We start from the raw sequence: 25,789 nt of genomic DNA on the forward strand, positions 1-25,789 counted from the left end.
CTGGAGATTTGAACTCAGTCTTCCTTTTTTTAAATCAAAATACACTGCCTCTTTGTACTTTTGAATTATTGCAAGTTGTATCAATTACATTTCAACTGTGACATATAGCATAAGGAGGCTCACTTAAAACCCATTCTGAATTTCTTGTAAATCGCCTCCTTTGCTGTTGGGCCTACAAAACTAAATACTCACTTTATTAGACTTCCTTGCAGTGGAGGTACCATGTGACTTGGTCAGGGCCAATGAAGTAAAATATTAAAAGTAACCACTTAAAATGGGAATTTGACTATTGGAGGCCATTTGATGTCAGATTAGAAACCATTAGTACGTGGTGTAAGAGATTTTTTCAGATCCCGTCTACTCTACCGTGTGATACGGGTCATTAGCAATCGAATCTTTGACATTAATTGAAACAGTAGGTACATTTCAGAATATTGGTGTATGCGCCCCCTCTGTGCCTCTTTCAGCAAATTCCTATGAAAAAGATAGGTGAACTTGGACTAATGGTAGCCAACCTACAAGCAGAGATGGAAGGTAACACTGCTTTGCTAAGGGAAGTGCTCTCTGTGTACAGTCTGTATTTGATGAGAATTTTATAATTTGGAAACTTGTGGTATTGAAAAACCCAATTGCTTCTGTACCTCAAACTGAAGTGTTTATAAGCAGTGGCTATGAAGTTTAGGGCCTTAGCTGGAGACAAACCCAGGCCTTGGCAAGTATGTGAGCCCAAGACAAAGGTCAGACTGGGGATGTTATCTTGTCTGATAATGGCTAACTTAATTCAGACCAACCATCCTCATGATGACATCTAAGCATCAAAGAACTATCAACATGGTAAATAATTTACTGGCCAAAATATAGTAGAAGATGAGAACTCAGAGATATAAGTCTACACTCAAAGCTGCTCTTGCCTTAAAGGCATCTGCCTATTGGAAAGAACATCTACCTGACTGCAAAAGAACTGTGCTTTTGGCAGTCTTGCAGTATCAGGAGGAAACCAAATTCTAAGTCAGAGCCACCAAGAGTAGGAATTCTACTTAACTTCCCCCTGTTCTTTCATCCAGAATCCCCAAAAGCTATAACCCTAAAAGAAGTAAGTAACAATGGAGATAAACTAGCAAGATTTGAAGTCAAACTGCCATTTATCTGAGTGATTCAGGGAACCTCAAGTCTTGCACTTGAACTTAGGAGCTCCTAAACTCATAGTGTCCCAGGAACCTGACAGAAGCATATGAAGAGCCTCTCAGAGAGAAGATGCCATAATTCTAGGCCTAAAATTATTCTTACAAATCATTTTTCAAATGCAACATCATGCACAGTGAAAGTACCAGGGATTTAGGAAAGCAAGACACCATGAGTGAGAAGCAGCAAAACAAACAAAAAAAGATAGTGGAAACAGAATCACAAAGCCTTAATATATCAGAATTACCAGGACCAGACTATAAACCAGCCAAACTAAATGTGTAAAGAATACAATCCAAGCTAGAAAAATTTGTCAGTTTAGCGAACTGCCATCTTCCCACACAGATCTATTGTTTTGGCTGACTGGAAGCACTGTGTTGAAAGATTGAGTAGCAGAGCATAGAAGCCGGTATCTAAGACCGTATGTCCCTGGGCTTGAAAACTATGTCTAGATAAGATCCTTGATTGCGGTTACTTGCTCATGGAACCAACCAGAGGCGAAAAACCCAAACCCCTACTATACTGACAAGGGTATTTGTTGTGAAAGAAATCCCAGCCTGGCCAGCTGCAGCGTAGCTACCCTCAGGTAATCATAAGGCTCCTGAGTTTGCACAGAAAGATCACCCCGTCCAAGGCGCATCTCATATGTGGTCGTGGAAGATGACGGACCAGGAATACTCTGTTTGTCTCCCCAAGAAACCACCTCGAACAGGAGCTGTGTAGCATATTTGATATTCGCTATGGACCAGCAACTGCTGTTTCTTTCCCATTTTTTTCCCTAATGGGGAGTTTCTGTTGTGTTTATTTCATTCCTCCTCCACCACTGAGTGCTGGCTGTGTTGTAAGTAGATAATTTTAATATGAAGACTTATTAACTAATAAAAGATGAGTAACTTTAACAGAGGTAAGATAGCACTCTAAAGAATATAGAAATAGTAAATATCGAGAGAAGTTACCACCTCTAGGCCTAAAGAAGAGTACTGAAAGGAGGAAAGTTTTCGTTGTTTGTTTTTTTGTGTGTCTGCACCACGTGGCTTGTGGGATCTTAATTCCCTGACCAGGGATCGAACCTTCACCCCCCGCAGTGGAAGCACAGAGTCTGAACCACTGGCCTGTCAGGGAAGTCCCCGAAGGAAATTTTTTGGAAGAGCCTCTCCGCACCCGTTAATGATGAGACTCAGCCCTCATTGGCGGGGATGTGGCAGCAGCCTACTGGACTGTGGAGTTTTCTGAGATGTCACGGACCAGAGCCGTTTTGCAGCCAGGGTGCCAGCCGAGATGAGCAGGAAGCTGCCCACCGGGGTGCTGGTGGACAGGGACAGATAGCTTACCTGTTGGGGTGACAGCAAAGCTCACTAGAGGTTGGCAACCACTGGATCCCCTGCATATAGCTGACAGCCATGCCATGGAGACAATGAAGCAGGCGTATTGGAACCAGGAAGAGAAACTCCTGCCTTTGCTCTTCCTTGAAATAGCCCTCCAGTACCCTCTATTTTCAGACTAATGCTGTGCTAGCCAGCAAAGGGAAAATGTTTATGGGTCCAGAGCCAATTTTACAAAACAAGCAAAGAATTGTAGACTTCAAGCTGAGAGGCAAAAAATCGATAACTGACAAATGTTGACTTTGCAATGAGGTGGCCTGTGGAAAATTCCTTAGATTTGATCACTCCAACATTTTGCACTCCAACATTGGCAACTTAACTTCTGTTATTGTTTAGGCTTTTCTAAACTTCTTTCAGCTAAGAGTGGAAAGATGACTTAGTTCTGGGTGATGAGATATGCTAGTTCTCCTTCCATTTTTTTCCCCTTTTCCCTGGAATGTGCACAAAATGACTGAGGCTGCAACACCCGTCTTACCAGTGATAGGAAAAGGCTATGATGATCACACATCAACATCATTAAATGTATATATATTTATATATAGCTTTAAAATGTGTATATTATAAAAGAATGCTCTTGGTGATAGTCACTGAGTCTATGTAAGAGTATAAGTGTTACTAAAAAGACATTTATATCTAGATTAACAAAATTCATTTATATAAACGAATATGCTTTGAATTGTGAGTTTACCCACTGTTTATTTTACATGGAATCACACTCAGATGTATCATGATATATAACAACTTTTTATTCCTGTAACTTTAATATTCTCTATGAATTCTTTGACTCCATTCCATCCTTCCAGCATTTGGATGGCAGAGGGCAAGAAACTAATAAATATTAGTCCAATTTGGCCCAATAGAGTAATTTAAAGAATCTTTTAATACGTCAGTTTTTCATAATTCCTTGAGTTCCCCCTTGTCTTCTCCAACATGTTTTATGGATGTATAAGGAGCTTGCGTTACCTTGTGGCCCTAGGGGTTAAGAGGGAGCCCTGACTTATATTTAGGTAAACAAAGTGGCTGGTGTCTGCAGCTCTGTGGTTATCAGTCTTGTCACTAGGAGTTCTGCTTGCATCTGCAGCTAAAACCCACCATTTGATGTAACCAGTTGCAGCTTGATTTAGGTCTGGTGGTTTTGCTTAGCTGACCAGACCCTGTATCATCTCTTTCTGTCTCTGTCAGTCTCTCTGAGATCTTCCATATGCTTCAAATGATGCCTTGGCCAAGGCTAGCTACCCTGCAGACTCTGATTCAAGGTCATCTGTATTTTTGCCATTGTGGTCCTCGTGACTTGACCCCTAGCTCTCAACGTAGATCTTGCTTGTCCCTAAAATGATATAGATGAACTTCCTGGTCCTTGTATACAGTATAGGAGCCAAGGAAGACTTACTAGTGCTAAGCAAACCCTTCCTACCTGACCACACTATTTGATCCTCTTAGCTGACCTGGAGCCATCCCGTATTGTCTTGGGCTGCCTTGCACAGGTGGGATCCTCCCAGGATCCCAAACAGGAGGTAGGAAAACAATACTTGTTTTTTGGCATCCCTCTCAATCTACCAAACCTTCCTCTCTGCCTCCAAGACTTTGGCCTGGAGTTCAGTGGTCAGGGCATAGGTCACTACATTCTGACCTCTCTCCTACAGGCCCTTCTTCCTTCCACAGGCCCCTGGGGTTGGAAGGGACAGACTTGCCACTCTCCCTTCTTCCAGCCTTCCCTGCAGCTCATTTTTTCCTCATTCTAAGGTGGGACCTGCTCTCCCGGAGGGCTGGGTTATCCTCTAATCAGATTAAACATCCCTCCTCATGAAGGAAACAAGAGAGGGGGAAGTATTCTGTCACTACAAGTAACATCTATGTCAATAGGTATAAATTTGTGTCAAAATGTCCAATGCCTATTGTGTGTGTGTATGTATATGATACTTATACCATAATTTCTTTAGGAAGATCTTTTCTTTATTGATGGACATTTACTAGAACATTCCTCTGCTTATTTCTTTTTGCATTTGTACTGCTATCTTTTTTCTGCATAGTTCTATAAGGCTTTTACATAAAAGTTTAAACATATTTTATAGTTCGATGCATATTAGCTAATTCTCCATTAAAAAAGTCAATTTATACTTCTACCAACAACGCATAGGAGTTTCTGTTTCCTTTTGCCAATACTGGATTTTGACTTTTATCACTGCCAATTTAATAAAGTGAACAATTCCATCTAAATTTTATCTAATTTTATTTTTAGGAATTTGAATATCTTATATTGGCCATTTGTATTCTTTAATGACTCGCCTAGTTCAATTTGCCTATTTCATTTTATTATAATTATTATTCATATGGATTTGTAAAAAAATCCTTGTGTATGCTAGGGATACAAACCCTTTGGCATCAGTGATGCAATTATCTGCCCTTATTTGCTCTTGTCTTTCCAACATATTTATGGAGATTTTGAAATATGCTGACCTTTCAATTTTTTCTGGTTATATTTTTTAGTAACTTCTTTTTTGATTTCTTCTTTGCATGACTTTAAAAGTAGTCGTCCATATTTCTTTTGATATTTTAGGGTTTCTTTTGTAACTTTTCACACTGAAACCATCTGGAATCTATTTGATATAAGCAGTAAATTTGAAATCCAGCTTAAGATTTTTTAAAATGGCTAACAAGTTATTCCAATAGCATTTATTCAATAATTCACTTATCTCTCCCTGTTAACTGCCATCTTACCACATATTAAGAGTCTTCACATGTACTTGGGTCTATTTCTTGACTATTGATGCCATCTGATTTCTTTCTTTGTAATCCTGTATAGTATTTATTGCATGGCTTAAGTAGCTATAAATTACTTTTATTTTTCAGCTGTGGCTCCTTTTGCTTAATTTTTATCCAACTAAATATTGAGTCATTTTGGCATGTTTCAAAAAATAGGAAATTGGGATTTTAAATGGGTTTAAATTAAATTTGTAAATAGTATAGGGAAAAATGATATTTTGATAATTTGAGTTTTCCTGCCAAACAATGAGGCATATATCTTCATTTGTGTGGATTTTAAAAAAATGTCCGTTAATAAAATTTTGTTATACAGGGTCTACCTATTTCTTGCTAATTTTATTTCTAAGAATTTCATATTTTTCTATTATATTTGCTAATGGTATACTTTCTTTCATTTTCTAAGTATTTCTTTTTTTACATATAGGAAAGCAGTATCTTTTGGCAGAGTAATTTTATACCTTACTAAAATTTCTAATTGGGTCTCAAATTCTTGTACTTGTTTTTAGTGCTTAAGCTAGATATCGGTGGTTTGTTTTCTCGTTCATTCATTCAGCTATCTAACGAGGGGTAGAGAGTGAGCTGGGGCCGTGGGCAGCTGTGCTCTTGCTGCTGTCCTCCCAAGTCTGATGACCTCCTGTCACTGTGGAAACTGATTTCATGAAGCACGGTCAGTGTGAAGCTCCACAGCTTATGGGCTGTCTTTTCTTTCTCCAGTTCACTTTATTCAGCGGCTCTCAGGCTACTTTTCCCCGTTCTCCTCCAGCCCAGGTTTGCCATCACGTCTCAACTCAGTCAGCAGTTCTGATCAATGAAAAGAGGAATTGCTTGGCCTCAAATTCTCTCCCTCAGTTCTGCATCCCAGTCAGTCCCTGTCTTTATCCGTCTTGGTGAGGGTACTCACTAGGTTCTTCAACCTTGTTCACGTATTGATATTTCCCACATACTACACTGACTTTGTGATTGAGGAAGATACCCTGAACTTGTACTTTAAATTTAATTGAATATGACAGATATTCTCCATTTATTCAATTCCTAGTTATTCTCTCGAGTTTATGATGGGGGTTGTGACTCTTCCTTGTTTTTTTTCATATATTTTTGCTTATGTTTGTTCATTTGGCTGATTTAAGAAAGGCAAAAGAGCATACATTCACTGTTTTCCTACAAAGCCACACATACTTATTTTAACAAGCACTCAATATTAGCTTTTATTGTTATGCTTTCTTTGAGTGTCATTTCTTTCCTTTTTTTTCAATCTTACTCTTTCTTCAAGGTGTGGAAACTAAATTGTTTTGCATGTATAGATACATTTATAAAACCTTTGTTTTTATTATTCGTATATATGGTTCTTTCTTAATTAAAGCAGTCTTATTTTAACCCTTGATACTAGTATTCTTGCATTAAGATACGAAAGTTTTATCTTTGTAATAATGACCATTTTTCTATTTCCTGTTGCAGTTCTTGACGTAGCGTGTTCATTAAAAAAATGTCTATGAATGCATATATATTTCGAAGATGGGGTCGTATATTCTTCCTCAGTGCATACAAATTTGTTAACTTATATATTATAAATCTGGAGGAGTCACGTTAGACTTTCCATAGTGGCAAAGTCTGATTCTCTTAAAATATGTAATGCTTCTTTTATATATTGTTTCATGTTTTACAATAAATATATAATTAAGCAAACATTTACAATAATATTCTGATATTATCTGAAATGCCAGTTCACATGTTTTACATTCTCAGAGGCTGTATGATGCAGATGAAAGAGCAAGTGTAGAGTCTTAACAGACCTCAGCATGAACCTCCCATTGAAAACACTAGGGATTAATCTTTCAATCAAACAGAGCTATTGCCACTCAAACACATTATAAATTGCTAACATATATTGAGCACTTATGGTATACCAAGTGCTGTGCTAAACCCTTGATTCTCATTATCTCCTTCCATTTTCACAACAAACCTGTGAGGTAGATGTCATCACCTATTGTACACTTCAGCTAGAAATATTTTAGTTTTGCTTCATTATGTCTAGGACTTCCCTCTAAGTATCATTTTTCATGAGATTCTTAATTAGGATGGACATATCTGTATAGATGTTTGCTAAAGAATGGTTACCTTAAAGTAAGGGTAAGCATAGAATATAGACACTGAACTATCTCATAATTAATTATTTGGTAAAATTAAATAAAACCCATTCAGAGCAAAGCAATATTAAGAGTAATTTCCATACTGTATTACTTTTCTTTAATAAAACCCATCGATTTTCTCTTTGAAACATATTTTATTTTAAAGCTAGTCGATAGAACTATTTATTTTTATTAAACAAGTTATTTTCGGTTAACAGAAAGAGTGGTAGATTTTCCGTTGTTGATACATGAAAGAGATTTGACCCATAAAAAGTGGCTGTTTTGTAGATTCATCTGCTGGGTAAACTGTCAGGTGGCCTCCATAAATGGGCTGTCGTGTTATTTCATTTATTTTTATTATTTGAACTCAAATTAACTCTACAGTTTCACAGTTTATCTCTCATGAATCTGAGCAGTTAAGTAGGACAGAAGAAAAGGTACAGTTCCTTTCGGCTCTAACATATCATTGGCTGTCAGGTACGCCTTGTTATACTGTCCATCCTCATTTAACTATCCCACAAGATCTCTTAATGAAGTTAAGCCCCAAGTTCACTCCAATAATTCTGTGGCAAGAGTTTGTGCAATGTAACAATTCATCACTTGTCAAGAAGGCACTTTTAGTTTATACATTTAATAAGGGCATCCTCTAGCTTGGTTAATTAGAAGTGAACAGTTTGCATATTTACTAAATGCGGAGTGTCATTGCCACCACGGCCTATTGCCTACATGAATTATTTCTCTATCTGCAATAAACAGCTGGGTAATTATTACTGCCATAATCAGATAAATTCCCTCTGTAAGGCTTTTCTTACATGGCAATTCTTTGAACTCATCCAAAGCTGAACAAAATTTATGAACTCCAGCAGCGAGGCCACTTTTTCATACTAGGATATCCCTGTTCCCTGTTTCAAGGACATAAGTGGAGCAGCATAGATATTGTGAAAATAAGGAGGATAAATATGATTACCTAAAGATAATGTTTCAATAAACCACATTTTAAAAATATAATGTTCCGATCTCAGCCAACTAAATGATAGCAGTTTGGCTTTATCGAATTGTATCTGGGTGACGGGCTCTTTTCGTAAGGGCTAGCCTAAGACATAAAGAAAATAACATTTTAGTTTTCAAGGACCAAATTAGTCTGTAGTGTTAACTGTCCGCATGACTTTCTTTCTGTAGAATCACTTTATATATGAAGAGACAATAATTATAGCAATTAATTTAGTAGAATTTAGATAATAACATACTAGAGTGTCTAACTTAAAGTACAGCATGTAATCTTTCTTTTAAAAACAGTCTATTATTTATCCATCATTAGTAATTAATGACATAATCCATTTAATCACTTTAAAACATGGAATGATATCAACTATTTGATCACAGCCTTTTTACATTATTTTTATTTTTACCAAGAATGCACTACCTTTAACAATTTGCTATTTCAAAACATTTTTAAAGCCAAGTATATAAAAAGGAAAAAAATCCCTTCATTCCTGAGATAGAATTAATAAAAGGAAAAAGCTTATTACATCGAGTATAATTTTGTTATATATGTATCTCTATATATATTTAATTTTTTTCAAATTTAACTCTTTATACAATGAATTTCAAGAAGTTTACAAAAGACATTTATGAGTAAAAGAAACAAGGATCATGGTAAAGGAAAATACAGAATGATAACTCTGATGGTGTGATTGATCAGGGGATGTGATTAGTTAAGAATGTCCCATTGTCAAAATGGAGAAAACATTACTGCACATACAAGAACCAGCTTTTCTAGAAATTTCTGGAAATTTCACATATGAACCCTCAATAGGAGACACAGTAATGTAGTGAAAAATGACTTCTGTAACTTTTTTTTTTTTTTTAAACAGAAAAAAGCTCTCTGAATTTCAAGTCTCTCTTTTTTGTGGTGATATTTGGGGGGAAAAAAGAGCCAGAACGTAGCAATAAACTGTTATTCATTTGAAAGCAAGGAACTAAAATATGTTGGTTTGTGGACTCAGCCTCGTGGTCGTCCAACTTGGAGGAATGGATGGATTAGAAGTTCTTATCTCTTACTTATCCTAGCTGATCCTCTGATAGGAGGTGGATGGAAGGGAGTTGTTGTTTGTGTTTTTTTTTCCCTGTTTAATTCTGTGTTAAGGATTGGTAATGCTGTTTTTAATATTGCTCATTGAGAGTAAATTTATTTAGTGGAAATCAGATTTGGGTACCTGATATCTCAATAATACACATTTACAGTCGTACTTGAAGCTACGTTTTAAGTTACTGTGAAAGTGTATTGAGAAAATGTAACCATTGCTAAAAGATTATTTGAAGTACCATCCAACCGGCTATTTGCCCTTCACCTTATTTGACCTCTTTGAAGCACATGACCGTGTTGATTACTTTCTTCTCTACTCTCTCTTGTAACCTAGATTCTCTGAAGGCACTCTCCCCTGGCTTCCTTTCTACTTTTCTGCTTGTTTCCTCTCCATTTCTTTCGTGTACTCGCCTTTATTTGCCTGATCTTGAATATTAGTATTCTCTCTTTGATGCACTTGCCTTTTCATTCTTTATCCTCTGGACAGTCTCCTCCATTTCAGTGACTTCTGTTACCACTTATGTTTTGATGATTTATAAATCTGAATATTCTCCAGCCAAGAATGTTCTGATTATTATAAACATTTATTCAAATGCCTGCTAACACTGCCACTTGGACATCCACAGACACCTCAAATTAAGCATCTTTATATGTGAAATAATAATTTTTTCCCCAAATCTCTTCTTCTTATGGTGAATTGGACCATTTTTCATTTCAGTGCCCAAGCCAGAAACATGGGATTCATACTAAAGATGCTTTTCTCCATTCTGTTGGTGACCAAGCTCTATCACTTCTTTTCCTAGCCCTCTGTTCTCATTCCTCATCAAGCTGTCCTTCCTTCTGCTGCCTGAATGACTCTAAAATACAGATCCGATTAATGTAATCTGTTGTATTTCCTTCCTTTTAAGGTTTCCCTAGTAAAAGCTGACTTAGAGGTCCTAGAAATATGTAAACTATAAACACGAGGATGATATTTGAGAGCATCTTCTTGGCATAAGAATTAAGCAAGCCCAAAGTAATGCATTATATTCTTAAATAGTTATAATACTTAAAAGCTTGGATCGTTGAGAAAAAATTGTTAACAGGTATCTTAGTTAAAATATTATTGTAGAATGGGAATTCCTAAAGAGTGTGTGTGTGTGTATAGAGAGAGATACCACTAACAGATGTGTGTATATATATATAAAATAGAAATTTTGTGGTGAAGAGGAAAGGTATGCAGTGGTGTCATACTACAAAAGCAGTGAATTAAAAAGCATCACTTTTTAAAAAATACTTTTTTCGTTCCCCCTTTGTAATGCACTTAAGCTTTTTCTATCTTGTTTCCCTTCTAATCTGTCTATTTCCTCTCTCAGGAGTGACATTGAAGAGAACTGAGAGAAAATCACCCCAGTTTCTCTCTCTCTCTCTGTTCTTTCTACTACTATTTTGTAGTCTTTTCTTATCCTGGCTAAGAATACATAGGATAAGATTCTGTTTAGCATTCATATGAAAGAGATATCTAAGATCAATTATAAAATAATTGGTCCATAAATAGTTTTCCCAAACTCATTTATTGAAGTTACATGTGATAGACTGCTTTAAAATAGTTGCCATCATCCTGTGGTAGGTCAGTGCTTTATGATAGCATCAGGATTAGTTTAGAGAGGTCCCTGATCTGTGTTGAGTGGATTGCATGGAAAAGCAACCACAAGTATTTTTGCTTTAAAGTGAAGTTAACACATTTTAAATAAGAGACAATGTGTGATTTTGGAGTAAACGCAAAGTAAATAAGATCTTACAATTCTTTTCATTTGAAATGGGAACTTTAGCTACTCAACTCTGAACTCTACCCAAAACAAAACGTCAGTAGCTTGATCCTCATTCTCCACAGCTGAATGAGTTACTGTGAAGATACACTCTCAAGGGAGAGAGAATGTGATGTGCCTTGATCTACCTTTTTGCAAGAAAGCCCCCATGCTGTGTCTCAAAGTCACCATCTGTAAAGTCATTTCATTTCACAAAGAAGAACAGGAACCTTGTTAATGATACCTGCCCCTTACCAACCTCAGGGGGATGTTGTGAGGATGAACTAATGTCTGTGAAGCATTTGGAGCTCCTGAATATGATGCACTGAGTCAATATATTTTATTATTATGCCTATTATTGTACTTAGCTCAATGTTACTCTCAATTATTGGACATCATATATATTACATAAAATTTTACTTCCTTTTATAGAAGTTTTCCAGAGTAGTAAAAAGAAAATAATTTTACAGTGATACATGTGCATATGTTTAGAAAGAATGCTATGCAAAAAATTCTTTTCAACTGAGTCTATTCAAAAGAGCCAGAAGAAGAAAAAAATTGATTTTCACGAATGATCTTTCAATGGAGTCTTATTGCTTTTTAAAACCATGAAAAGTACGCAAATGAAATAATGGAGCAACTGGATGCTCCCTTTTTACGATCAGAGTGAAGTCATGGTACTGTAATTTTATGACATTGACCATGATCTTCTTTTTTCACTTTTTTCATTCTCAAAATATCTAGTCTATAGCGGACAAATTTGCTAGCATTACCCTTCGAGAGACTACTCACCCTTGGTCCGGAAGCCTTTCTTCTGCTCTAAAGTGCATTGCCCCCACCTTGCTGTTGATAGATCAAGTCTACCAAAGAAAGCTGGAGTTTTTTGTGAATAATCCATCCTCGTTTCATTACCACTCCCCTCCATCCCAGCTTGCTCGCTTTAGTGAAAGCCTGTTCATTGTTCTGTTCCCACCTCCATTGCCTTTTCTGACCCCTCTAATCAGAGTGGAGCTCTCTGAACTTAAGCACTGTTTATGTGTTTCTTCATAGACTTATTCTGTCTATAAGCTAGTTAGTTATCAGCTATTTTATTTGCAAGCTACTTGAAGGCAGGGACTGGACTTTACACAACTTTATTTCTTTTAATATTTTAAACATACTTATGACTGCCCGAGTGAATAAATAAATGTGTGTTAATTTTCTTCATGATATTAACTGGAAAAGTAGCTTAGACATTTGGAAGGGAAATTGATCTATACTACAAACAAAGGATTTTCAAGAGTTACTGAAAAGTGTTTTATGAGAGCCCTTTTCTAAATGTTTTCAAAATGTGAAAGTCTTAACTCCAGATTTCAGAGTAAGGTGTGATGTTCAGGAACAGCCTGAGTGCTTGAGTATCAAGGGCTATGTACTACCGAGTGCTTACTTTAAAACCGTATTTTCCGTTTCGAAAGCTGCCCTAATGAAATTTACAACACCTGTCCAACAATTCCAGGGCCTAGGTAACCAGGTAGATAAAATTAGTGGTTTAAATGATTTGACTGACTTAACATGAAGCTTTTGTTTGCAATGCAAATATTTTGAGTATCTTAATGACTTCCAGATCATCTGTTCTAAGGTTTTATCAGTCTCAAAATATTTTTGGATGTCACGTACCAACTCCAAGCATGTAATTGCTTTATTTGTGGTTAGTAATTTTACTTATATTTTAGACTTAGCCTTCCCTTTTTCCTTTTATTATCTTCTTATTTGGTTACATTAATATGGACAGATTGAGAGTAGACAATTGTTAGAGATACAACATAAGTCCATTCAATAAATTTAACTAAAATACTTCTATGTCATAACATACCACAGCAGAAACTCATGCTGTTCAGCTAGTTTTATTTTGAAGGCTTCTCCCAACAGAAGATATCACTGACTTTGCCATCAGACAGAGTGAGGACTCTAGAGAATTGTTTAAGTCCATTTTCTTAGAACTATATATTTTTCTTAAGGATGGTACAGATGATAGCTTTTTGTTTTTATTTGAGAAATTATGGAATTTGGGGCATCTGTGCTTTTAAAACAATCTCCACGTAACTTTTAAATTTCTCTGTCAAAATTATGATTTCTATGGACGTATTGGGATGTACATATCCTGTCTCCTTTGTAGTACTTCATAGTGCTTTAGCTAATATGGTGAGATTCATAATTAGATCATTAACTGAATACAATTGCATCGCTTCATGATGTCATACTAGTGAGTAGAATCTAATCACCTTACTTCCTCAACAGAGCTGACAATCTCATTGCTGTAACTAGTGTGCTCCTCAAACTTTAGCAGGCAGGAGATTGACTCAGGGTCCCATCCCCCAGAATTTCGGATTGAGTCGGTCTGGGCCAGAGCCTGAGAATGTGCGTTTCTAGCAGTTCCCCAATGAGGCTGATGCTGCTGTTCAGGGACCACACTATGAGAACCACTGTCCTTGGCAAAGAGCCAGAGTCTGGGTTCTACGTCCCCTTCCCAAGGGGGGCTTTCTCAATGTGGCTTCTTCCCTCTTCTAATCAGACCACCAGAAGTGATGAAATGCACTACTAGTCGGCTGAGAAATAGTTAAAAAGGAGGCTCGCACCTAGTTTATACCAGATATTAGGCCAAATATTTTGAGAGGGGCACACCTTAACCCTGACCTTCAGGACCTTAGCACATAGTAGGAGGAGTGCTGAAGTGGTGCATGTTTACAGGTATAATTTGTTATAGAAAGTAGGAGTAAAGGATTGTTAGAGTAGGAACAGCTAGAGAGTAATTCTTTTTAAAGGGATCTCGAACGCTTTTTAGAGGAAAGGGGAGAGATTTCTGGTCTTTATTGTTGTTATTGTCGTTCTGCTGCACTAGAAGATAAAAATTATACACAATTTTTTTAGTACTATATTTTGAAATGAATAAGAAAATCAAACAAAATGGCAAAATATATAGCTCGCTTCTGAATGGCATAGGCGGCCATCTTAATAATTTTTATTATGGTAAATAAGTATTACGTGAGTCTGCTGAACGAATACTGAGCTGTGAATAATTTAGTCAGTAATATATAGAAGAGAATAATTCCCAAATTGTAATTATGAATTTGGATGTTTTTTATCTTATAAATATTATTTGTTTCTGAAAATAATTTTGAGTGGAGTGCTCTATTTTCTTCAAGAAATAGTTTTTGAAGGTACATTATTTTTCTTCTTTGGCTCAGACCTTGGGCAAAAATCAAGAAACAATTTAAAAGGACACATTGTGATGAGAGAAAGAAAATGTGCAATGCAAGGAAACATGAATTATTGCATGATAGCAAGTAATCCTTAGCTTTCATCTGGGCTCAGAACTGAGCAGAATCATGTACTTGTTTCTGTAGTCACTTCTCTCAGGTTCCTGTCGTCATTCATATACGCAGACTTCCATATGTATATGGAGACAATAGAGTGAATTCTTTATGACAGTACTCATATCCAATGTAATGGTCCTACTGTCCAGGACTATCTTTGTAAAATCTGTTTATTTATTCATTTAAATAAACATGGATAAAACAGACATAGTCTTTATAGAGTTTGCAATCTAGTGGGTGAGACATACATTAAATAAGCAAATACAGCCATAGAGACATAATTATAAATGTTAAGCTCTATAGAGGAAAAAACAGAATTATGGTATGATGAGTGAGAATAACAGTGGGAGAAAATTCAGCTTGCTGTGAAGGGAGTTCAAGGCAGAAAATACAGTGTAAGTGAAGGTCCTGAGGTAAACCGTTTCTAGGAAAGGAAATAGGGTCCTTTCTAGGAAAGGAAATAGGGTAAATTGTTTGCTAGGGAATAAATAAAGACATGCTGACCAAAGCACAGTAGTCACAGGAGGAGTGGTATGAAGTGAGATGGAGAGATAAACAGGGCCGATCCTGAAAGACCTGTGGGTTTTTATTGTTTGTTAGTTTCGTTGTGCTAATTAGCTTTTAAGGATCTTGTCAGTTTCTGTCTCTTTTTATACATTATGATGTTCATTAGCATTCTTTATATACTCAAAAGTAGCAAGTGGACAACGTGTTAAGAAGAGATGACATGTGTGGCTGCAAATGCAAAAGTCTGTCCATTCCAAGGTCACGTGTAGATCCCCAGTTATAATTTTATGATCTGATGATGAAGAAGAGTAGCGATAGTTCATTTAAACTTTTCCAAAACAAAGCAGCTTTTCCCTTTTGAGGACTTTGGGAAAATAATATGGATACTACAATATTCAAAGTTACAGAAAAAAAAAAGGTCTATCGATATCTAAATAAAATATTAGATTGGGCAAAATGTATGGTATGAGTATAGTATTGTGCTTAAAGGCATGGATTTTGGTGTCAGACCTAGATTCAAATTCTAACTCTGCCACTTTCTAGTCTGAGAGTTTGGGCAGAGATCTCACCTCTGTGAAATGGGTGTGGGTAATATCTGCATCACAGGACTGTGAAAGGATTAAATGAGGTATTGTAGATGTCTTAGCCAGGAAGCTCTTGGAAACAAAATGTAAGTCAAGGATTAAACTGCCAGTCCTTTGTTTGAGTGGTTCTAGCTCAGGACAGCGAGGGTGAGGGAGAAGGGGGAGTGAAGTGTCAGAGATGGAAGCAGACTCTGAGACAGTGATTTGGTTTGTGAGTGTTATTGGGGAGCATTTGGGGAATAACATCTCTAAGGGAGTGGAAAAGGAAAGCAGAGGGAGGTGATGAGCCTCATCGGAAGTCTCAGCCAATCTCAGGAAGCTCTGGGCTTTGGATGGGCCTTGAGAGTAGTGCTAGATTGGCACAGAGGCTCTGGGCCTGTGTATTCCTTCAACCACCAGTCGTTGGATGCCGAATGGAGGAGAGGGTGACAAAACCTGGGGTGGGGCAGCAGATTTTCTCCAGTGAGATGTAGCTTGAGCTGTCAGCCACCAACAGTCAGGGCAGCTGTATTGGGTGCTTTGGTCCTATAGGGAGGATGTGATGGGATGACCTCCTGCAGCCCTGGACCACTGCTTCACATCACATTCCAGAGTGACACAACCTAGTGGAGCAGGTGTGCATTCTTTTGTTAGCCACATAGGTTTTCTCCCAATCTGCAAGGAGACCTCTCAAAGCAGTATGTGAAAGACAGTAAAAAAGGGAAATTCATTTGCATGAATCTCTTCTGTCTTCTATTTCCCACTGGTCAAGGTTTACCCCATGCTTCCTGCCTCTTAGAAGCCAGATTCCTTGCTCTGCCTTGTGGGAAATCTCATCCATAAGGTGCACACTAGTGTGGAGAGAGAAAGGAGAAGATCATTGACGGGATTTAAGAAAGCATAAAAGATTCCTATTCAGTTATGTAGATAAAGCATGTAACCTAGTACGCAGCTCACAGGAAACATTCTCTAATGTAGCACCTTACTATGTGCCAGCCACTACTCTGAGCACTTTACATAGATTAATCTATTCGATTCTCACAATAGCTTGATGAAGAAGATACAAATACTGATAATATATTTGCATTTTACAGATGAGGATATTGAGGCTCAAAGATTAAACAGCTAGTAAGTAGCCCAGCAGAGATTTTATAACCAGGTGTAATTTCAGAGTCTATGTTGTTTAACTGCTCTACTATATTGCCTCCAAGTGGCTATTCTTATTTTTATTATTGTTATCACGATTAGAATATGTAAATATTTTATTATCATTATAGATATCATTAGCAAAATATATTCAAATATGTAAAGCTTTACATAGTTTCAGTAATTTTTGCCTTTATTTTAAAACTAATATCACAAAATGTTTTGTATATATAAAAACTGGTACAGAAAGTCTGGGGACTTATCCTGGTTTCTCTAACTATATAATAGGAAACAAGATCATAAGATAAAAGAAAATAATCATGGTTCCTTCAATAAAAGTAGCTTCTGCATAGTATTTCTTGTATCAGGATGACTATAGCCAGGTCTGTGGTTAGAGAATCTGCATATCTAGGGATTCTAATTCCATTTCTGCCATTAACTGATTTGTTATTCAGAATGGGTCATTTCATCTCTTTATGTGTTTTCATATTTGTAAAATAGGGTAATTAGTTATACCTATCCCATATATATCACAGGATTTTTTTTGAAGATAGAAATAAGTCAATACACCTGAAATTAAAAAAAATATTCATAACCTGAAACTATTTGGAGAAATTTTTAATTGTTTAAAAAGCATTTTAAAAATTGCTGGATTAAAAAATAGGTAAATTTTATATTTTTGCAGGGAGCCCTAGTTACAATGGTTTCCAGCTTTTAATCTTTAATGGGATATAATTTTTTACTGCATCCTTTACATTGAGCCATATCTTCATCTAGATTGCTATAACAAAAACCTGTATATCAAGGATAAATAATTTATTCAGCTCCTCCTACTTGGTTATTTAACAAAGAATATTTAACATAAATATAATTGTGGTGTTCAATACAACTGTATACTCTCAAGTAGGGCAATAAATCAGCTAGCAACTTTAGATTGATTTTTTTTCAATAATTGTATGAATTGACTAAATTAATTATTTTTGTGGTTTGAGATTACCCCAGATTAGTTTTTCTAGGGTTTTGTCAAATTTCTTGGATTTATTTGTAGGGCTTCCCGGTTCCTTCTAGATTTACTCTGTGTTTTCTTTATATACTGGAAACTGGCATTCTTTTACACCTCTCTCAGTTTTAACTCTCCTTGTCAAGCTCCCCAAGTACACATTGTTTTAATTTTATGTTTCCATATCCTGAAGATGGACGGTTTTTACTGCTTCAAGTAATTTCCACCCTCATTTTGTATCCAAGTCCTAGTTACTTCTTTGCACCTTGCCTGTTCATGTATGTGTTCAATTTTATTGGGCCTTTTTTCTTTCTTATGTAAGATCTCTTCATATTCATTAAATTATTTATAGAACACAAATTTCTTTGTAGATGTGTTGTTTTAATTTTTGTGATTACTCAGAAAATTCCTGTCATTATCTTTGGAGTAACATAAAATTGGATACCTGCATATCTGAGTAATTATCCTTATAGCGGCAGTTCATTGGTTATTTTAAATTATCTTAAAGACTTATAAGAGGAATTAGAGAAGAGATATTTATTTTTTACATAATATCAAAAGTAAAGGTGAAAATTAATGACGTATTCACTTCCTTATGTAACATATGATTGTTATTTTCCTGGTAAAAATTCTCATTTATTCATATGTAACTGCCTTGAAATTTGTACCTAAGGACAAAGAAAGGTCACCAGTCCCTGTAACTCCTGGTTCTTTGTCAAAAATGGACACAGTTAATGAGATTTGTTTGGTACAGAACAAATTCTCAGACACAGATAGAGATCCTTTCAATGGAAACAAATTTGTTTGGCTTTACCAGGTTACTTAGCGATTAATAATAGCCTTGAGATGCAGGTCAGAAAGGTCATTGTACCAGCCTGCCAGCACAATTTAAATGTGCAGCCAGCCCAGCTCTGTGGGTGCAGAAGCCCCCAAAATACTATGCATAAAGTAAAACAGGCTCTTCTCTGACTCCTTTTTTCATATTAATAAGCAATTTTCAAGAGAAGGGTGGCAAAATGAGGGCCATGCCACTCCAAGTAATTCATTTATTTTGCAATTTAATCTTATGTTGGAAAAAAATAGCTCTGCTGCAATAGCAGAGCATGGTGATTTTTAAACGTCAGAGTGTTTCATAAGTAACCTCGTATGAAGTATTGTATTAGTAGCCTTTAACAGAAAATTGCGACAAAAATATTTCCAGTCATTGAAGTAGAAATGAGAATCTTTTTTTTTTTTTTTTTTTTTTTTAATTTTTGGAATTCTCCCCTCTACTTTCCCCTGCTATCTTTGAGGTATGTGCCCAGATGCTTTACTTAAAATTTTACTTATAGAACTAGACACTAAGTTACATATCTGTTTTTTAAAAGCATAAAGTACAATTTCAAAACATTTTAGCATGAGTGGTTAAACTTGTTCTATGAAAATAAAGGATTTATTCTTCCGTAATTTGATAATATTCTATTTAGCAGGTATTTGTCACAAAGTATATTTTAAGAGGTGATTTTTTGTTTAAATTTTTAAAATACATATACATAAGTGATGAAATTTTCATTATTTTAATGGAATTTATTACACTTAGAAAGTTGTGAACTTATGCACCCAATTTGGCTTTTATTCTAATTATTGATATAATTGAACAAAATGTCAACCTTTCAAGTACAGGATAATATATGTAATCTTGTTGATATTATTTAAACTGTTTAACTGAAGTAAACTTAGAATAAATTAAGTATATGTGTAAAAACCCATCACACTTTTTAAATTAGCCTGTTAGTGTGTAAAGTAAACAATGAGAACTTGGTAAATACCAAATTTAAAGGAAATCAATAGCCCAGATGTTTTCTTAGGATATTTAACTAAGTCCAAAATAGCCAAAGAAAATGATAGCATAGTAATTAACTTACTTTGCATTTGATACAGTTCCTCAGCTATTGAACTGATTATAATATGTAGATACTTGATTTTCAAAATTTCACCACTGAAAAATCACTTAAATGCTTTTTAAAGATTGCAAAGATTCCCCTAGAATGTGCCAGTAAGTTCGATTCCACCACTGATTTTGATGGATGTGGACAATGGTTACCCCTCAAAAAATTACTTGATTCTCATCAGTGAAAGAATTAAAAGGTTAGCAGATTTTTCGTATCATGAATAACCGCAAACTGATTCCTGCAGGAAGGCTCTGGAGGAGTTTGCAGAGATGAAAGAAAGGGAAGAGAAGAAGGCCGACCTGGAAAGGGAGGAGAAGAAAAGAGATTACCAAGCCCGAAAGATGCATTACCTCCTCAGCACAAAGCAGGTTGGTCTACCTGTCCCTGACAGCTCGCGGAAGCCACTTGGGCACCCAGCCTGACACAGATAAACTAGCAGGCTGAATGGGACATGACTTGTTGAAAACATATCACAAAGACACTACTTCGAGTTCAATTCCGTGCTGCTGTGTAGGTGCACGCAGGCACCCCGGCTGGTCTGACAGCAGCTTCATAGAGGCAGCCGGGCGAGGCTGGCAGAAAGGTCCAAGTCAGCACTGCGATCCGCCACGAAGGACATAACCTTCCTTTCCAAATCCAGCCTGAGTGGCTTATCGTTGTGTTGTGAATTGATCAAGAACTAAGAAGTTATTAAGCCGAGGTCACTTTCATGTTTTCTCTGTTAATTGAGTGAATGTTGAGATTAAAACCATTCTTGCATCCTTTCTATTCTATTAATCTAATAAATTCCGAGGCAAGTTTTCATGTATAGCTTTTAAACATACTGCTTGAGCAGTTGCATCTTCGTATAGAAATATAAGTGTGGGATTTGGAATACTTAGAAATTTCTTTTCTGATACGTGGGAAGATTTTACTGCTTCAGATCTCGTCATGGTTGCTAAGAAAAAAAAAAACTTGCATGTCGAATATTCTGCTCACAAAGAAATACGATTAAAAAAAAGCATGAAAAAAAAAAAGCGTGAATTTGGGGGATGAGATGTGTTTTGTTACTTGAGCTTGAGGCTAGAAACTAGCAATTTCTTGGTTTTTATTCTTTCTCCTAGACTTCAAGTCCAGTCTTAGAGTTCTAGCTGAGTCGCGTATGCAGATGTCTTCCGACAGGGAGGGACAAGTGAAGTCCCAGTGGGAGAGGGTGAGAGCTGAGACTGAATGTCTTCCTTAGAGGCATCCAAAGTTGAAACCATATTAAGTACTGGGCTGGCCGAGGAAGTTTGGAAAACAGGCCTCCTGTACCTCTAGCTTCTGTTTGGTAGTTGAAATGACAATAATGATGACTATCGTAATATTTACTTGGATTTGGGTAGCTGAATTGTCTTTATTTAACAGGCAAGGAAACTGAAACTCAGATAATTCTGTGACTGGTCATAGGCACAAAACTACTAGTAATAGCTCTGGTATTCAAACTGAGGTCTTTCAACTCTAAATATGCTTAGGTAATAATTTAAAGAGAGTTTTAAAAATAAAAGGTAAAAGTATTTTCACTTTTTGTTATAAAATTCATAACAATGTAAATGTTTTAGCCATTTGATTAGTGGGCTACATTTTAAAGATATAGAATTACAGATCAAGGATTCTTTTTAGCAAAACATTTTTTTCAAACTTTAGTTACTAGTAATTTCAATTTTGATGAAACTAAGGGGGGCTATAAATATATCCTGTAATTCTTTAAACCTAGTAATAATTCTTGGGGACAGTGTTTTCTATGATAACTTTGAACTCTCTTTATACTTTGAAACTTAATCTGAGTTCTAATTGTGTGGTTCATACTTAGGATTGGTAGTGTGATAGAGAAAGCAACCTTAAAAATGGTGAAATCAGATTTAACTGAAACATCTGTTAATTCTGTTTTATCCAGGGTTATTTAGTTATTGGGTGTATAGTGGAATAATTTAGAAAGACCATAAAAACTTGGATGTTTTACTAATAAAAATAATAGCACATATCCACAGAGTGCTTACCATGTGTCAGGGAGTATGATAGATATTTTATATACATTATTTTTTAAAGTATTTTGATTTCATTTCGGTTTTTCATTTAAGTGCCTGGTTTAACAAATTATTTCACAAACCTGACCATGTGACTTGGCTCATGGACCTTAACAAATATTCAAGCAATATTACCATTATGTTTTAGGTATGTTTGTATTAACAATGCAAGCTGTCAGTGCAGTATCTCATTTTTCTCCTGTTTATCCCATGTTGGCTGCTAGTAATATCAGTGTATTTAAATTTTAGTTTAGTGATCACTTGTCCCCAGAACTTCCTGGCATCCAATAAAATGTTTCTTTTTTGAGGCGCTATGGTACAGTAGAAAGAGTGTGAACATTTACATCAGTCAGAGCTAAGTTGGCATGCAAGCTCTCTCACTTAGGGTAAGGTATTAGGAGATTACCTAGAATTGTCTGAGCCTCTGTTTCACTCTGCACCTTGAGAGAACATTGTGAGGACTAAATGTAATGTATTTAAAATATTGCCAGGCCCTTAGAGAACATTCAGTAAATGATAACAATCATATTATTAGAATTTAACCTGTCAAGGATAAACTAAGATTCTACACTTTCGTGTTCTTCAATTTGTCTTAGCTGTTGGAAGCATTCATTTTCTCATTTCCTTTCTTTGCTTTTCTTTAGTTATTAAAGAAAATTAGTTAGAAATCTTCATAATGGTGTTGCCTACCCTACATTTCACACCTGGCTTCACAGACCTGAGGGCAATACAGAGGAAATGATGTTTTTAAATCACCTCCCTTGAAGAGGAATATTATTAAAATGTCAGGGGTTTTCATTAGAATCTTGCAAGTTGGTGTATTTTGTCACAGTGGTCTTTAATATTCGATCACAATTAACTAGAGATAAAAGGGACAGCCCTTTGAAACTCTGGGCACACTTTTGTTCCTGAGGGAGGCTTTCTTTTTCCTTTCTTTCTTTTCTCCCTCCCTCCCTCCCTCCTTCCCTCCCTTCCATCCTTCCTCCCTCCCTTCCTTCCTTCCTTCCTTCCTTTTCTTTCTTTCATGATAAAGTAGAATAGTGGCATCATCCTGGTCTCATCTGTTTACTTTGGTCAGGGGATTGCTTGTACTAACAGGATGGTACTGGAAATTTTAAATGTTTTGTTCCTCATATCCACCAGATTTGCTTTACTTAGCTTTAAATTAGTGCTTTTCATCATGAAATTAAAAAGTCGAATTTTAAAACTGATATTATAGGTACAATTATAAATCAACTTCACCTACACAAAAATATGCAACACTGATATTTACTAAATAGAGTGAATATAAATCTTAACTTTAAAATTCATCAGTTAATTACTCCAAATAACATATTTTTGAGTACCTACAATCTTTCTGCTACTGTGCTAGGACTAGGATCAGGTCATACAAATGTATATTATGCTCCTTAACCACAAGAAGCATTCCATCTAATTTCAGTCTAATGCCAGACAATTTTTGGGGGGGCTGGAAGGAAATTGCCAACTTTCTGTTACAGCTTATATAGACAGTCTCACTGAAATTAACAACCTATATTTATGGTTTTGCTGATTCCATTTACTATTTTATTTTAATAAAAATCTTTAAATACTTTTCCAAACCTAAGCAAGAATCAGAGAATTAAAGATACATATTTCATTTCGAGTATTGTTAATGATTTTTTCAGAATGACTTGGCTATTGAGAAGAAATGAAGCTGCAGTTTTAAAAATATTCTTAAGTCATATGTTTATAGATTAATTGCATTGCTTGATTTTAGAGTTTTGTTTTCAAATTATATTAAATACACATTTAAGTACAAAATAAATGCAAAATATGAATTGATTTATATTGAAAGGCTTGTGTAAGTTTTAACTCTCAATTTGTGCAGATATTTTAAAATTTACTGAAAAACTATTGAAACCTAAGTAATTTTTATAAGAAGTAGATGAGGATGAGAAAAGTTTTCTTGAGCTGCTTGAACGGAATAATTCTAACAGCATTGTTAGACAGGAGAAAAACACTATTTTATTGGTGATCTCAATAATTTAGGAATGATGTTAATGTAGTTTCTAGAATACTAATTTTCATATTAAATTTTCATAGTTCTAATATAGCTTAATTTAGATGAGTTGAAATAAAACATTAATTCAGACAAATAAATGCATAAGAAAAGGTGAAGAATTTTGTAAGCTAAAATTGTGAATATGTGAATTCATATACAGATAATAAATGAAGTCATGTGTTTTTTAATGTATTAATTTTAGGATGATTATGCTGATATACTGACATACTGACAGCATAGTTTTAAAGTCAGTTTTAAGCCTTTTTTTAGTATAAATCTAATGTACATCTTAAAATCTATTACTAATTTTTAGTGATAATAATTATCTCATTTTTATGCAAGCAAATGTATTAGCATTAATAAGAATTACACAAGTAAATAACTAATATTGCAATGAGTGAATTAATAGACCCCTCAGGGTTTTATTAATTAAAAAGTTCAAGTCATATTAAAGCACCTTTTGTTTATGTTTATTTCAATCAGAAAGCTGAACATGGTAACTTATTTGCATAAATAATCAATCACCATTTACTAATAGTAATAAGGTTAATTTGTTGCTACAGACATAATAGGATTAGTCAATTATATTTCCCAGAAAATACTATTTGTTATGCACCCCATCACCTGTAAAACAGGATTGGTTTAGCGCCCTTATTAAATGAACACTTCAAAAAGTCTCTGTCCCTGTAAAAGTTTTGTGAAAACAAAGCTAATTTTAGTTGATTTGAATAAGTAAAATGCAAACTCTGCTTCCATTCATAAATTTAATTTATCTTTCTGCAAAGATTGATTATTTAATAGTTATTTATTTTGATTCAGTAACCAGTCAAACTAAATCTAACACATATAGGACATATTCCCTTTGAAGAAAATCTCATTTGCAGATTTGTTTTATTCCAAATAAACAGACTTTCATTCCCTCGTCCTTGTTCTTGGGTAGTAAATTATGTTGTCTGCTCCACCTACTGGCAGATATATGCAAAGGCCTATTGTTGGATTCATTAAAAGATACTGCCTCTGAAATGTTGCCAGAATTTTTAAGTATCCTTCTGGAGATCAGCAAAGTTGCAGATACAAATGTAAAGCTCAAGATCTATTCAGAAAAATTAATATTTAGAAATATAGGTTACTATATAAAATTACACACATTAATAATTTCCCGATTAGTGAAAATGTTACCCTGTTTTTTTAAATTTTAATATGTCAATAAAAAGGATAAATAAATATAAGATATACTTATAACTCAGTATATTAAAACTACATTTTATTTTAGTTATGGAATTTAATAGTTTATACATATTCAAATTAAAACTAAAATGAAAAATTATATAGTTAATTAAAATACATATTTTGTGGAAATATTTTTCATGTCATCTTTATGTAATAGATTTTTAATGTTTTTCCTTTAGTGGGTAGTTAAAATTTTCTTATCAACTCTGAGATAACAACTTTCAGTTATTTATGATTCTTTAAAAAGGCTCCATACTCTGATTAATATTGACAAAACTTTATTTTTTAGAGAAACAAATGGCTTCAGCTACTTTGTTTTGAAAATTATATGAAATTCCATTTGTATACAGAAGGACAATCCCTTCATTTTAAAAAGTAAATTTGATATACCAAAAATTAAGTGGTAGTCTGTTGGTATGGACAACATCTTTACAAGATAAATCTTATAAGATGAAAAAACGCAAAAATTAAGAAGTATAGTAAGTCCTCCAAATCATTTATTGCTTTCAACTCTATCTTTCCAGTATCATAAGTGGGAAGTTTCTATGCCTTACATATATTAAGTACTTAATATGTGATTGCTCACTTTTAATTTGAGGTGCTGCAGTAACAGAAGAACTGCAACCTTTCAGGGTGCACCTGCC

The 25,789-nt window shown here is 35.2% G+C and overlaps 1 protein-coding gene across 4 annotated transcripts in view; it reads left to right on the plus strand.

Annotated features, from left to right (window-relative positions):
• SPATA17 (spermatogenesis associated 17) overlaps nt 1-25,789 on the plus strand; it is a 191,287-nt gene that overhangs the window by 62,411 nt on the left and 103,087 nt on the right. For all 4 annotated transcript variants that reach the window (XM_073800394.1, XM_019920596.3, XM_033850757.2 and 1 more), the window contains one exon: nt 20,071-20,194. In XM_073800394.1, the coding sequence (XP_073656495.1) occupies nt 20,071-20,194 (124 nt within the window). The remainder of the gene's footprint in view (nt 1-20,070; nt 20,195-25,789) is intronic.

Source organism: Tursiops truncatus, chromosome 1 (assembly GCF_011762595.2).
Source record: "Tursiops truncatus isolate mTurTru1 chromosome 1, mTurTru1.mat.Y, whole genome shotgun sequence".
NCBI lineage: Eukaryota > Metazoa > Chordata > Mammalia > Artiodactyla > Delphinidae > Tursiops > Tursiops truncatus.